Source organism: Eumetopias jubatus, unplaced genomic scaffold (assembly GCF_037043125.1).
Source record: "Eumetopias jubatus isolate StellerSeaLion01/CBP00866 unplaced genomic scaffold, mEumJub1_p1.0 scaffold_5, whole genome shotgun sequence".
NCBI classification, from domain to species: Eukaryota; Metazoa; Chordata; class Mammalia; order Carnivora; family Otariidae; genus Eumetopias; species Eumetopias jubatus.
In genome coordinates, this window is record NW_028274811.1 from 41,165,453 (window position 1) to 41,181,238 (window position 15,786).

The 15,786-nt window shown below is 36.5% G+C and overlaps 1 protein-coding gene across 5 annotated transcripts in view; it reads left to right on the plus strand.

Moving 5' to 3' along the window:
• Nucleotides 1-335: 335 nt before the first annotated feature.
• Nucleotides 336-15,786, plus strand: part of DDX4 (DEAD-box helicase 4) — a 69,062-nt gene continuing 53,611 nt past the window's right edge. For all 5 annotated transcript variants that reach the window (XM_088023637.1, XM_088023638.1, XM_028119076.1 and 2 more), the window contains exons 1-2: nucleotides 336-407; nucleotides 8,790-8,850. In XM_088023637.1, the coding sequence (XP_087879763.1) occupies nucleotides 336-407; nucleotides 8,790-8,850 (133 nt within the window). The remainder of the gene's footprint in view (nucleotides 408-8,789; nucleotides 8,851-15,786) is intronic.

The following is a 15,786-nucleotide window of genomic DNA, read 5'->3' on the forward strand; positions in this document are numbered from 1 at the left end:
CTGTTTGGGGACCCTTGGAAGGCGAGGGTAAATTCAATGAACAGGTTTTAGGGAAAACCCTAAGCATCAGTAAGGACATGATGATTACTAGAATGATTAAGTTGTTTAACTCATTTTTAAAGGTAAAAAAGGTGGGTATAAGGTAAGAAACAAAACTTCCCTCTTTTTGGAAACACTTGGGGAAGATCAGCAGCTAGTTCAGTAGTTTCAGGAGGTGTATGTGAAATTATGATAACTTATGCTTTTAAATATATGATTCTGATCTAAGGCCAAATGTGTGTGTGTGTTGTTTTTTTTTTTTTTTTTTTAAGATAAAAATAGAACTGGAAGCCACCATGGGAGATGAAGATTGGGAAGCAGAAATAATCAAACCTCATATGTCTTCTTATGTTCCTGTATTCGAGAAGGTAGTAACATTGAAAGTTTGTGGTTGTTAAATGCTACAGATTTTATTGAAGTTGAAAAATCACTGTGGCAGGAATGTTATAAATTACAGCCTGTTTCAGTATGCTGTGCTTATCTCCATCTGATAGTTATTAACTATCTTAGGGACAATGAGGAAGAGGCACTCTAAGCCTCAAACAAAATAAAATAGGTAATTTGATAATTAAAATAAATGTCATATTATTAACAATTTAAATGTCGGTGATTTAGGACTTACTGTGGGTGGAAGCAGGCTGGTACAAATGTGGTTGAATATGTCTGAGAGACACTTGTATTGAAAATTGAAGAATACAGTCTGGTGCTGGGTGATTCTTTGAATTTTGAAAATTGGTTTCATACATCTTTCAAGATGAATCTGTTAGGCTGATTGAGATGGTATCAGCACCTTGCTTTTCAAATGTACAAATCTTCAGATCTTTTTCCTTAGTGGCTTTTGGAGAGTTACATTGTAATTCACAAGAAGAGGCCTTGGAGTAGGTTTTTGGGTTTCAGTTCTGACTTGAAGATTGACTTTAAAAAATTCCATTTTAGAAGTTTATATATTTATTTAGAAGTTAAAATATTTTAAGGGATTGTTTTTGCATAAGTGTAATCTATTTGAAAATGTCTCCAAAAGTTGATTTTCTTTTCTTTCTTTTAGAATTTCTAGTTTGCATTTATGCATTATGTTGATGAATTTTGACAAACACTTTATTTCAAGTGATGTCTTTGTGGAAGTTCTTACATCACACAAACGTATAAAATACATAATCCTATATTTGTCTTAACTGGATTTGGTCTGTATGTAAAGTTTATTTCAAAATACCGAAGATAATAATCTGAATTTGTCATGTTTCCTTTTGTGGAACTTACTTTAGAAATGACATCTTTTGTGTGTTACTTTTTTTATAGTCCTCTGCCTACCATAAAATTCTATTACAGCATTGGGAAAAGAGGAGAAAAATCACTTAACAGTCTTATTAGCACAAACACTCTCATAAATTTTTAGTAAATTTTCTTCTTTTCTTCCCCCAGTGATATACATAATAGTATTTTTGATTCCAGCTTTTTCACTCTTCAGCACTATTCCATATTATTACTAATTTCCTAGAAGTAATTTCTTATGGTCACATAATATTTCATGGAATGGATCTACCATAATATTGATTTTCTGTTGTTGGGAATTTAAGATGTTAGCTTTTCACTGTAATGTTGTCATGAATATCTACAGCTTATTTTTGATCAGGTAATTCCATTTTTGAAAGAAAGTACTCGGTCAAAAGATATTTTATGGTTCTTTTTACCCCTGGTTCTCAGTAGGTTTATTATATTACAAAGTTTAATTCACAGATACAGACTTTTTCACTTGAACTTTAACAGTCACCTAATTTTTATTTCTTCTTAGTCTGAGATTTTTGTCTTCATTAAGTATTCTTCAAAACTACACTAGACTGTAGCATGTTGTGCATATTTATTGCATAGGATGTCTGAAATTGGGGATGGTTGACTGTCAGAACTTTCAGTTTACCTTTCTTGAAATATTTTTGCTATTTAGTAACCTACCTTGTTTCTTAATATTAGGAATACTAAGTTGAATGTTAATGCTAATTTTACCTTATGATTCTCAATACATTTGTGTGGGGCCAATTTGTAATTTTTTTGCATTGTCTGCAAACTTAATTCCTGGTGCTGGTTATGCAATTAGGTATCTGGCCTAGTTGACTTGAAGGAACATGGTGCAATCAATGGCTTTGTTGTCTGCCTTGGTTGATAAAAAAAGTGCAGAAAGTGAGGATGAATATATGATATGTATGTGTGGGAGAGATCTGAGGTCTTTTATTCAGGTTAGTTTCATTTAAAGATACCATTTTGATTGGCTGTTCTGAATTTCTATTTTAAGAGACAGCTGGGCTTTTGTTTTTTAAAATGTCTTGGCTCTGCAACTGTCTTGGATTGATATCAGACAATATCTGATCAGCCTTTTCTGAGTACTTTTCAGGATCTTTTTTTGGAGATTTAATATTTACCCATGCTTATATAATTTTGAACTAATAGGCCACTGTTCTGATAGCTGTTGGAACTTCCCAAATACAGATTTTGAAGTTGGTGTACCACATGGGTGTGGAACAGTGAAAGATGTGAGGTTAAGAAAAATTTGATAATCTAGTAATGATGTAGTCCATACATCTCAGTTGTTAGGCAATGGCACATTGCATGTAAGCTTTTTGAGATGAGTGTTGGAGGGGATGAGTATGGTGAATAACAAGGTACTGGATTTGCTTACTAGCTGTGTAATGAATACTGCTTGTTAGATGACCATAGAAGTAAGTCTCCACAGTGATTGCTTCTGTCTCATCTATCTGCCTTTTTGGTGGCACATTTCAGAAGGCAAATACTCTTGGGATTAAAGCAAACCTAGCTTGAGATAATTGGTCCATCCACAATTAAAAAATTTTTTTAAGTAGGCTCCACGCCCAGTGTGGAGCTCAATGCAGGGCTTGAACTCACGACCCTGAGATAAGACCTGAGCTGATACCAAGAATCAGATGCTTAAACTGACTGGCCACTCAGGTGCCCCCACAATTATAATTTTATTAAGCAGTAGTAGCAAAGTTTATAATAATTGTCTAGATAAGAAAATAAAGTTTGGGTGTTCTCTGTTCACATTTGTAGTATGGTTCTGAAGTAGCAGGAAAAAATGTGGCCCTTGGACATCATTGAGTTGGCAGAACTAAGGAAGCTGAAATGCTACAGTCTGTGGAAGATTGTGAGCAGTTTCTGCTTATAATTACCACCAAGATGTGGGAGGATATTGTGTGTCCTATTAGAAAGCAGAGAAATTCTTGTTTCTTGCTAAATACATGCAACTTGTGGAAGCCAGTCAAAATGGTCATCCAAATAAAAGTCCAGGTGGCAAGCTTGGAGGAAAGATCTCTGACTCCTCTTTAAAATCTAAATAATGGAGTTGAGAATAGAGTGATAGAAAGGTATGAGAAGGCTGAGGAGAAGGCTAAAGAAATTGCAAAGATGGCAGAAATGTTGGTGGAGCAGGTCTGGAAGATAGAGAAAACTGAATCCTTTTGAAAAAGATTAATAGCTTACAGCCAATGGATTCTAGTCAACTGATAGATTGTCACCAGAGAGAAGGTGAAACTAGAGAGCCTTTTGTTTTCTGTTTTTCTCTGTCTATACTCTGTCCTCATTTGCTCTAGTTTTCTCTCATAATATGGGGTAGATGATTTCACTATGAGTTTTGATTGTTAAATGTTTTTGTTTGGGGAAATAACTTTTATTTGGAAAATGCTCTCACATATAGAAATTAGGGCCTAGATTGTGAGCTCTTGCAGCCGTCACATTTGTTCCTGGCTTTGGTAGTTATCTCTAAATTTTGAGGTTCTTTGCTCTTTCTGTGACATGCTAGCTCTCTTGAACTTTGGGTATGTGTGTGATACGTGAGACTCAGGAGTTGGAGTTCTTCAGCTCTGGAAGTGCTGAAGTAGCTGCAGTAATTTTAGATGTCTTCATGTAGCAATTGCTGAAGAAAGGGAAAAAAGACCAGACTTCAACTGGGGTTGTGTATGGGGCTGACCTAGCTAGGACTGATCAATCAGAAGAAGGGATATAGGATAATATTGTCTGTATTTTGGGACTTTAATTTCTGTGTCAGACCAAAGAAGGAGACATGCTTTGTTTGAAATTTAAATTTTTAAAATTTTATGCAGCACACTATCTGACATAACCTGTGTGGTCTGTTTATTTGGACAACCTATCTCAGCTTTATTTGACATGGAACCTAGAATAGGAAATGAGATCTTGGTATTCTGTATAAATTGATAAAATACTCTTGATGCATTTCAGGGGATTCTGGGTATAAGATGAAAGAGATATTTGCTAAGAACTTTAAGGGGCTGGGGAAAGAAAACATGGAACTGTCTGCATTGGACCCCACATTGGACAGGGAAGAGGCATCTTCAGGGTTCACAAACTGTTCATCTGTACGTTCATTTGGATAGCAGACCTGACAAGTTTTTGAGATCAAAACCTTACCATGTTGATGGAAGTATTCATTGGCTTAAAAACACAAAAGACCTAAAAAAAAAAAAAAGTGATATTCCAGAATTGAAAATACTGAGTACATACAAGGTCAAAAGAAATGTGTTCACCAAAATGCAAATGGATTCTTTGTAGCTGCATATGAGAACCCTTATATGTAAAACATTTTGAAAATTCTAACTTGGCTTATTTGAATCATCCAATGAATTTTTATTGAGCCCTATTAGGTGTTGGGGATAGTGGTGAACATGATAGATAAAGTGCATAACAAGGTATTAGTTTTCCAAGGCCAGAAGTTAGAAATCTAGGTGTCACCAGGGCTCTCTTCCTTAGGCTCTAGGAGATACACCTCCTCCAGCAGTCTGGTAGCTATAGGCATTCTCTGGCTTGTGGCTCCATCTCTCTCTACTCTGTCTTCCCATGGCTGCCTGTGTGTCTCTCTCTTAACTCTTTTTGCCTCTCATAAGGACACTTGTGACATTTAGAGCCTACACAGATGATCCAGAGTAATCTCCTCATTTCAGAATCCTAAATTTAATTATATTTGCAACAACTCTTTTTCCAAATAAGGTAACATTTACAAGTTTCAGGGTTTAGTTCTTAATGTCTTTTGGGTGGCCATATTTCAGCCCACTATAGATAGTATGGCTAAAGTACACTGAGATAAGACAACAGTGGTAGAAAATGAACTCAGAGAGGGGAAGAGGAGAGGGAGAGGAGACTGAAGGTAATTGTGGACTTAAGAGTTAATAGGACTGGCTTGACCGGATATGGGGAGTGAAAGAGAGTAATCAAGGATGATGGCTAAGTTTTTAAATTCTATTTATTTTTAGGAAGTATAGTTGAAACACAATGTTATATTAGTTTCAGGTGTACAGTAGTGATTTAACAAGTCTGTATGTTATGGTGTGCTCATTAGTGTAGCTACCATCTGTAACCATGTAATGGCATTACAATACCATTGAGTGTATTCCCTATGCTGTACCATAGGTTTTTTTAATTTAAGCAACTAGATGGATGATGGCGCCCTTTGCCGAAATGGAGAATCTATGAAAGATGTACAAGCTTTTTCTCTTTTTATGTGCCCCCAAATTTTATTTTAATTAATTAATTTTTTTATATTTTGTTCAGTTAGCCAACAGATGTACAAGCTTTGGAGGGGTCAAAACAAAGAATGTTGTGTTTGTTGTGTTCAATTTGGGTTTCCTATGAAAGCATAAGTAAAGATACCAGTCAGTAGGTTATATGAATTTGTTGCCTAGAAGAGGGATCAGGGCTATAGATATAAATTTGGTAATTATCTGCATAATAATGGGATTTAAAGTTTTGAGATTGGGTGAAGTTGCATGGTGTAAAACAGACTTAAAGAGATTTACCCTGGGTACTCCCGACTTGAGTGGCTTAAACAAAAAATGGGGTATAAGGAAGTGGAGGCAGCAACTGTTGACATTTTGCTTTAAGAGAGGTAGAGAAATGGGTATAGTAGCCAAGGGGAATATGAAGTTAATTTATTCTTAAGGTAATGAAAAAGGTTAAGGTTTTTTAATGATGTTTTATTTCAAAATTTGCCTTGAAATTTTTAAATTCTGTGTATGTGGGATTTTAAATTCCACAGCTTGAAGATTATCTAATACTAATAGTTTTTAAGTTCTTGAATGCTAAAGTGCCTCATTACCCTTATTAGTTTTATAATGCTTAAACCAGCCCTTTTTTAGATTCTCTTCATCCAATAATACTTTGGCCACTAGAAAAGAAAAAAAAGTCTTCAGAATTTCACTTTAAAGAAGGAAAACTGGATCACTCTTCTTGTTTATTTAAAAAAAATTTTTAAACATGCTATGTCTTGTACTCTGACTTTCTAGTTCATCACAGTCAGGTTCTTAAAAACCTAATTATCTCACAGGATATTTGTTTTAAATGGTAATCATAAATTGGAACTTTTTACTGTAGTAATTACCAAAAGCCCCCGGCATTTCAATGATGGTGTATTGCCTTTCTGTTCTTAATAACTCAGAAAATAATTGGATGACTCTTGAGCTTTACAGAAGTGGTTTTTAAAGTCATTTAGTGTTTTGTGAAAGAAATTTTAGAAAATAAGTATGACTAGTGCACTACCTCTAGCTTTTGGTTTATTTAAAGGAACTCATTTGAAGGAATGTGACTATTCTAATGTCATTTAATTAAGATATCATCTGTAAATTGGAGGTCACCTGTCATTTTTAAATTATTGAATTCTGCTTTTCATGTGCAAGAATTTGGGTGTTCTGTTCTGTAAGTTTTGTCCTAAGTAGATGAAGCTTATGTGAGGGGAAATTAAGTCAATGATGATAAGGGCACCCTAGGAGTTCCAAGTGAGAAAAAAAAGTTATTCAAGTTGTTGTTAACACAGAGATACACTGAAAAATGTTGAAAGATTCCCAGATTAATTTGACATTTAGCTGTTGATTTAATAACAAAAGTTGAATTTTCTGAGCCCCACAGAAATGCAAATATGCCACTGCAAATGTAATACATATGCATTAATAGCAAATACATTTTTTGGAGACTAAGGTAGGGAAAATGGGACAGCCAGTATTTGAGAGCATCAGCAACAGTCTCCAACTGTTGCTGTGACAAGTTTGATTAAAATTAATTGTGAATATTCTGTAACTGACATGAGCCACTTCTTTGTATTTATACTGTACTTGGAATGTATATGTATATATAGGTATATTGTTTTTAGTGCATCAGTGATGTTTTCTTTATTTTTAGAATGAACTCCTTTTTAAAAACCATGAACACATTAATTTGTTTCCCTTTATATAAACACAATGGAAGTTTCTTTAAAAAAGATTTTATTTATTTGGGACAGAGAGTGCGTGCACATGAGGACAAGTGTGGGGGGGGGCAGGAGAGGGAGACGCAGACTCCCTGCCAAAGGGGGAGCCCAATGTGGGACTCGATCCCAGGACCTTGAGACCTTGAGATGGTGACCTGAGCTGAAGGCAGACACTTAACCAACTAATACTAATAGTTGAGCTGCCCAGGTGCTTCAATACAACTGAAGTGTTTTCTTTTTTTTTTTTTTTAAGATTTTATTTATTTATTTGACAGTTCACGAGAGCAGGAACACAAGCAGGGGGAGTGGGAGAGGGAGAGGCAGACTCCCCGCCGAGCAGGGAGCCCAATGTGGGGCTTGATCCCAGGACCCTGGGATCATGACCTGAGCCGAAGGCAGACGCTTAACGGCTGAGCCACACAGGCGCACCTTGTTTTTGTTTTTAAAGATTTTATTTTTATTTATTTGAGAGACAGAGACAGATAGTGACAGAGATAGCGAGAGAGAGCACAAGCAGGGAAGAGAGAGACAAGCAGGCTCCTGCTGAGCAGAGAGCCCGATGTCGGCCTCGATCCCAGGACCCTGGGATCATGACCTGAGCCGAAGGCAGACACTTAACCGACTCAGCCACCTGCATGTCCCACAACTGAAGTGTTAACAATAAAATCCTGTAGTACTTTGCTGTAGAAAATGTTACCTCTTAATCTCTTTCTGTGTTCTATTTTATTCTGTGTGGTATTATTGAGTATACGGTGAAATACTGAACTTTAAAAAATATATTGTATATTGGAAGGCATTGATTTATTCAGTGTTACTTTGGTCAGATTTTATTTATATCATAATAATAATTATACTTTTCAAGTATATGGGTGGGTAGACTTTTAAGTCAGATGTCAGCAGACTCTTCCCATAAAGGGCTAGATAGTAAATATTTTAGTCTTTGCAGGCTTAATGATCTCTGTTGCAACTTGGCTGTTGTGGTGGAAAAGCAGCTATAGACATGCCTAGATGAACGAAGGTGGCTATGTTCCAGTAAAACTTTATGAAAACTGGTGGCCCACCAGATTTGGCTCATGGCTCTAGTTTGCTAATCGCTGTTTTAAGTGATATGTTAATATGCTATGCATTTGGGGCGCCTGGGTGGCTCAGTCATTAAGTGTCTGCCTTCTGCTCAGGTCAACATCCCAGGGTCCTGGGCTCCCTGTTCAGTGGGATGCCTGCTTCTCCCTCTGCCACTCCCCTTGCTTGTGTTCCTTCTTTTGCTGTCTCTCTCTCTGTCAAATAAATAAATAAAATCTTCAAAAAAAAATGCTATGCATTCAGTGTTAAAGTGAAGAGATTTTGGAATAATTAATAAAGTAATGAGTGACCTGGAAATCTTACAGTCTGCTTTGTTTTGTTTGGAACAAAGCCCAGTTATTAAAATTTTCTACTATTTATGATGATGCATTTTTATTTTCAAAATAGAAAATGAACCTTTTCTTCCCTCTTACAGGATAGGTATTCTTCTGGAGCAAATGGAGACACTTTTAACAGGACTCGAGCTTCATCATCAGGTATGGGTTAAGGCAAAAAGATGGAACCCTTTTTAAGGTAAAGGGCTTCATCTAGTGAATGAAGAGCAGATTAGTAGACATCTTGTAAAGAGTGTTTGTGAAATTTCTGTGAGAATTTATTGTTTGGATGTTTTAGAACATTGTTACTTGGAATGCGGTTGACAGACAAGTAGCATTGATGTCACCTGTGAATTTCCTAGAAATGCAGAGTCTGGGGTGCCTGGGTGGCTCATTTGGTTGAGCATCTGACTTTGGCTTGGGTTATGATCTCAGGATCATGGGATAGAGCACTGTGCCCAGCTTCCTGCTCAGCGGGGAGTCTGCTTCTCCTCCCTCTCCCTCTGCCCCTCGGGCCCTGCCCCTCGCTTGTGCGGGCTCGCTCTCTTTCAAATGAAAAAAAATCTTAAAAAAAAAAATGCAGAGTCTAATGGTCCACCCAGAACTACTGCATGACAGTCTACATTTTAACAAGATTCCCAGACAATTCTTGTGCACGTTACTTTCATAATTACATTATCTCTGGAAGACTGAACATTGATGATTTATAAAGTTTAGTCTTTAAGCTACTTGGGATAATGAAGGGGACTAGAAGTTAGGACAGCTGGCAGCCCTAAATACTGAGAAGTTGTTTCAGAACTTTTGCCACCAAGTCTTTTTCATCTTCCCTTTCACTTTGGGTTAAGCGGATCACTCTGGAGGAAGGATGGAAGATTACAGGAGGACTAGGGCTCATAGTGAAGTACCATAGTTCTTTGTTCTTTTGCTTGGGGGTTAAATATGTGGATTTTTTTTAAGTTGTTCAAAATTTGCTCCTCCTTCCTGGATCTGGTCCAAATGTGATTATATGTGGGACATATTCTTTGGTCATTTAGTGGGAATTGCTTTCATTAATTTCATTTTAAGAGGAGTTTATTTTTATTTCTTTTGATTTGTTTTGATAGGCTTCAGAGCACTAAAGAAAAATAACTATACTTCATCATTTATTAGTATCATGGACTTCTTTGATATTTCTCTTACTGTGTGTTTATTATGATGGGACTTGAACCTGATAAAATTCAGTGATGGCGTATCATTAAATTCATGAAAGTGAGAGCAGCAATCCCTAAAACGATTTAAAAAAATTAACTAAAAGGGAGTAATTTGCCTATTTCCTCTTGACTGTATGCTAATAGCAAAAAAGACAAGATGGGTTAATTCTTTATTAGAACCTTCTATTTTTGGACCATCATTTTTAGACTCTACCTTGAGCTTTTTAAAAATTTTGCATGCTGTTTTCTGTAACTCCTAAAAATATTTGTATCTGTCCTCTGTTTTACTTTTCAAATTTGAATGGCTAATGGGGTCTTTTCCAAAATTATTTTTAACTTTATCCTCTGATTTACCATCTGGAGATGGCAAGGTGCTTCTCACAGATTTACTGTAGAGAGTGTGTACAGGTCTTCAATAAATAGGTGTTTAAGTCTGTTAATTGGGTTCAAATTGAAGTCTAGGCTTCATACTGGCCGGATGACCTTGGTGAATTTGCCTAGGTTCTCCAAACTATGTGTTTTCTCATTTTTAAAATGAGGGTAATACCTTTTATGTTTATATGTGTTAAATAAGCTAGTTAATATATATAAAGGCCTAATGTAGCATTATACCTGGTATCTGTGGTCCTCAAATGATAATTTTCTTGCACACATCTGGTAACAATTAGCTATCTTGAATTGATGGTAATAAACTACTTGGATCTTAAGTTTTTCTCTTTGGGTGTTAGCTTACTCTTTTTTTTTTTTATGTCTGCTGTAAGTTCACATAATTTAAATTGTTTTTGGAATGGGTATAGATGAGCACAGTTTTGAGATGGAAATCCTGCCTTCTAGACCTAGCACCTATAGGTTCTGTTATGTTGGGATTTTTACTTAATTTCATCTTTTTCTAAAAACAAACTTGGCAGCACCTACCCTGATTCCTAACAGGGTTGACAAGGATAAAGATCAAATGAGGTGTAAAGTCATTTTGTAAAGTATAAAGCTGTATACCAATGTAGAATGCTTTTGTTGAAGGAGACAGTACTCTGTGTTGTTTGATTAGATCTATTGTACTTTATTTGGCCAAACAGGTAATATAACTGTTGGAGAAAGAAACTACATATAATGAGAATTTGCTTTTCTCTCCAGACATGGTTGAAAATTTATTAAAATAGATGAAGCCGTATAGGAATATAACTATATCAGGTTTTCATTCTCAATTCCAAGTGTGGCTAAGGCTTGCATGATAACAGCATCATAGGCGTTTTAGTTAAGCAGTTACAGTGCTTACAAAGCTTTTATACTCTTGACCCTTTCTTTACTAATAGGCATAATACTGTATAGCTCGTACCTGTTTAATTAAATTTGCTTGACTTGAGGGAGGTTTCAGAATACAAGATTCCATGCTCTTATTAGGAAATCATTTATCCTCTTGCCTCCCCCACACTTATTTCTATGGTAATTTTAATTTTTGGCCTTCCAACTTAGTAATTGGGTTTTTGTCATAGAATTTGGGAGAAGTGTGGATCTAGATACTGTAGTAACCAAATGGACATGTATCATGTGGATCTTAAGTGCAATGTGGGTTAGATGAAGAGTTACTTGAAATTACAGCAGATGAAGAGAGAGGAAAAAAATCAGTAATGGTGAAGTAATATAAATGTCAAAAGATAGAGGAAATCCTGGGAAACATATACAGGAATTTCAGTTAGTTGAGTAAAGGATATTTTAGTCTGTTACTTGAGGGTAAAACAATTCCTGTTGACTCTTAAGAGCTTGCAGTGTCTTATATATGTTACTTTCTTAAGTATTTGAGTACCACTGTACTGAAGTCAGCTTTATGTGTTGATTCAAGATGGAAACATGACTGAACACCTTACTCCTTTTTCTATTGATATCTTTGTGCCACAGCTTGGGAACTACCAATCTTAGACCAGTGCTGTTCACTAGAACTCTCTGCAATGATGGAAATATATCTTTTTTTAATCTTTAAATTTTTAATCACCATACATTACATCATTAGTTTTTGATGTAGTGTTCCATGATTCATTGTTTGTGCTTAACACCCAGTGCTCCACACAGAATGTGCCCTCTTTAATACCCATCACCAGGCTAACCCATCCCCCCACCCCCCTCCCCTCTAGAACCCTCAGTTTGTTTTTCAGGGTCCATCATCTCTCATGGTTCGTCTCCTCCTCCGATTTACTCCCCTTCATTCTTCCCCTCCTGCTATCTTCTTCTTTTTTTTTTCTTAACATATATTGCATTATTTGGATGGAAATATTTTTTAATTGCACTGTCTAATATAGCCACAGGGTGCACATGAAATGTGACTAATCAGCACAACTGAGGAACTGAAGTTTTGATTTTGCTTATTTTTAATTAACATAATTTTAAATTTAAATGGCTACATATGGCTAAGGATGGTAGTATTACACAGCATAGCTTTAAAATTTGAACCAGCTTAAGCATGGCTGTTCTCATCTTGTATATTTGGGGAGAGCCTGGCAAACATTAGAAGTTGGTGTTTAGAGAATTGCTAATTTTTCTGGTTATGTCCTTGTCCTTGTAATGTTACCTTCCCTTTCCTGTTCACTGTGAGAACTGTTCACTCAGAAGAACCTGTTCACTCACAAGAACCAAAAGCTAAGCTACTTTTTAAAAAAAAAATTTTATTAACATATAATGTATTATTTGTTTCAGGGGTACAGGTCTGTGATTCAACAGTCTTACACAATTCACAGCGCTCACCATAGTACATACCCTCCCCAATATCCATCACCCAGCTGCCCCATCCCTCCCACTCCCCACCACTCCAGCAACCCTCAGTTTGTTTCCTGAGATTAAGAGTCTCTTATGGTTTGTCTCCGTCTCTGGTTTCATCTTGTTTCATTTTTCCCTCCCTTCCCCTATGCTCCTCTGTCTTGTTACTCAAATTCCTCATATCAGTGAGACCATATGATACTTGTCTTTCTCTGATTGACTTATTTTGCTTAGCATAATACCCTCTAGTTCCATCCACGTCATTGCAAATGGCAAGATTTCATTTTTTGATGGCTGCATAATATTCCATTGTATACATATACCACATCTTCTTTATCCATTCATCTGTTGATGGACATCTAGGCTCTTTCCATAGTTTGGCTATTGTGGACATTGCTGCTATAAACATGGGGGTATAGGTGCCCCTTCAGATCACTACATTTGAATCTTTGGGGTAAATACCCAGTAGTGCAATTGCTGGGTCGTATGGGAGCTCTATTTTCAACTTTTTGAGGAACCTCCATACTGTTTTCCAGAGTGGCTGCACCAGCTTGCATTCCCACCAACAGTGTAGGAGGGTTCCCCTTTCTCTGCATCTTCTCCAACATCTGTCATTTCCTGACCTGTAAATTTTAGCTGTTCTGACTGGTGTGAGGTTTTGATTTGTATTTCCCTGATGCCGAGTGATTGTTGAGCACTTTTTCATGTGTCTGTTGGACATTCAGATGTCTTCTTTGCAGAAATGTCTGTTCATGTCTTCTGCCCATTTCTTGATTGGATTATTTGTTCTTTGGGGATTGAGTTTGATAAGTTCTTTATAGATTTTGGATACAAACCCTTAATCTGGTATGTCATTTGCAAATATCTTCTCCCATTCTGTTGGTTGTCTTTTGGTTTTGTTTACTGTTTCCTTTGTTGTGCAAAAGCTTTTTATCTTGATGAAGTCCCAATAGTTCATTTTTGCCCTTGCTTCCCTTGCCTTTGGAGACGTTTCTCACAAGAACTTGCTGTGGCCAAGGTCGTAGAGGTTGATGCCTGTGTTCTCCTCAAGGATTTTGATGGATTCCTGTCTCTCATTTAGGTCTTTCATCCATTTTGACTCTATTTTTGTGTGTGGTGTAAGGAAGTGCTCCAGTTTCATTCTTCTGCATGTGGCTGTCCAATTTTCCCAACACCATTTGTTGAAGAGACTGTCTTTTTTCCATTGGACATTGTTTTCTGCTTTGTTGAGGATTAGTGGACCATAGAGTTGAGGGTCCATTTCTGGGATCTCTATTCTGTTTCATTGATCTCTGTGTCTCTTTTTGTGCCAGTACCATACTGTCTTGAGGATGACAGCTTTGTAATAGAGCTGGAAGTCCGGAATTGTGATGCCACCAGCTTCGCTTTTCTTTTTCAACATCCTCTGGCTATTCGGGGTCTTTTCTGGTTCCATACAAATTTTAGGATTATTTGTTCCTTTCTTTGAAAAAAGTGGTTGGTATTTTGATAGGGATTGCATTAAATGTGTCGATTGCTCTAGGTAGCATTGACATCTTCACAATATTTGTTTTTCCAATCCATGAGCATGGAACGTTTTTCCATTTCTTTGTGTCTTCCTCAGTTTCTTTCATGAGTATTCTATATTTTTCTGAGTACAGATCCTTTGCCTCTTTGGTTAGATTTATTCCTAGGTATCTTATGGTTTTGGGTGCAATTGTAAATGGGATCGACTCCTTAATTTCTCTTTCTTCTGTCTTGTCGTTGGTGTATAGAAATGCAACTGATTTCTGTGCATTTATTTTATATCCTGCCACTTTACTGAATTTCTGTATGAGTTCTAGCAGTTTTGGGGTGGAGTCTTTTGGGTTTTCCACATAAAGTATCATATCATCTGCAAAAAGTGAGAGTTTGACTTCTTCTTTGCTAATTTAGATGCCTTTTATTTCTTTGGGTTGTCTGATTGCTGAGGCTAAGACTTCTAGTACTGTGTTGAATAGCAGTGATGATAGTGGACATCCCTGCTGTGTTCCTGACCTTAGGGGAAAAGCTCTCAGTTTTTCCCCATTGAGTATGATATTCGCTGTGGGTTTTTCATAGATGGCTTTATGATACTGAGGTATGTGCCCTCTATCCCTACACTGTGAAGAGTTTTAAACAAGAAAGGATGCTGTACTTTGTCAACTGCTTTTTCTGAATGTACTGAGAGGATCATATGGTTCTTGTTCTTTTAGTAATGTATTGTGTCACATTGATTTGCAGATGTTGAACCAACCTTGCAGCCCAGGAATAAATCTCATTTGGTCATGGTGAATAATCCTCTTAATGTACTGTTAGATCCTATTGGCTAGTATTTTGGTGAGAATTTTTGCATCCATGTTCATCAGGGTTATCCATCTGTAGTTCTCCTTTATGATGGGGTCTTTGTCTGGTTTTGGGGTCAAGGTGATGCTGGCCTCATAAAGTGAGTTTGGAAGTTTTCCTTCCATTTCTATTTTTTGGAACAGTTTCAGAAGAATAGGTATTAATTCTTTTTTAAATGTTTGGTAGAATTCCCCTGGGAAGCCATCTGGCCCTGGGCTCTTGTTTGTTCTGAGATTTTTGATTACTGCTTCAATTTTCTTACTGGTTATGGGTCTGTTCAGGTTTTCTGTTTCTTCCTGGTTCAGTTTTGGTAGTTTATACATCTCTAGGAATGCATCCATGCTTCCAGATTATGTAATTTGCAGGCATATAGTTGCTCATACTATGTTCTTATAATTGTTTGTATTTCTTTGGTGTTAGTTGTGATCTCTCCTCTTTCATTCATGATTTTATTTATTTGGGTCATTTCTCTTTTCTTTTTGCTAAGTTTGGCCAGGGGTTTGTAAATCTTATTAATACTTTCAAAGAACCAGCTCTAGTTTCGTTGATCTGTTCTGTTCTTTTGGTTTGTGTTTCATTGATTTCTGCTCTGATCTTTATTATTTCTCTTCTCCTGCTGGGTTTAGGCTTTATTTGCTGTTCTTTCTCCAGCTCCCTTAGGTGTAGGGTTAGGTTATGTATTTGAGACCTTTCTTATTTCTTGAGAAATGCTTGTATTGCTATATACTTTCCTCTTAGGACCGCCTTTGCTGTATCCCAAAGATTTTGAACAGTTGTGTTTTCATTTTCATTGGTTTCCATGAATTTTTTAAATTCTTCT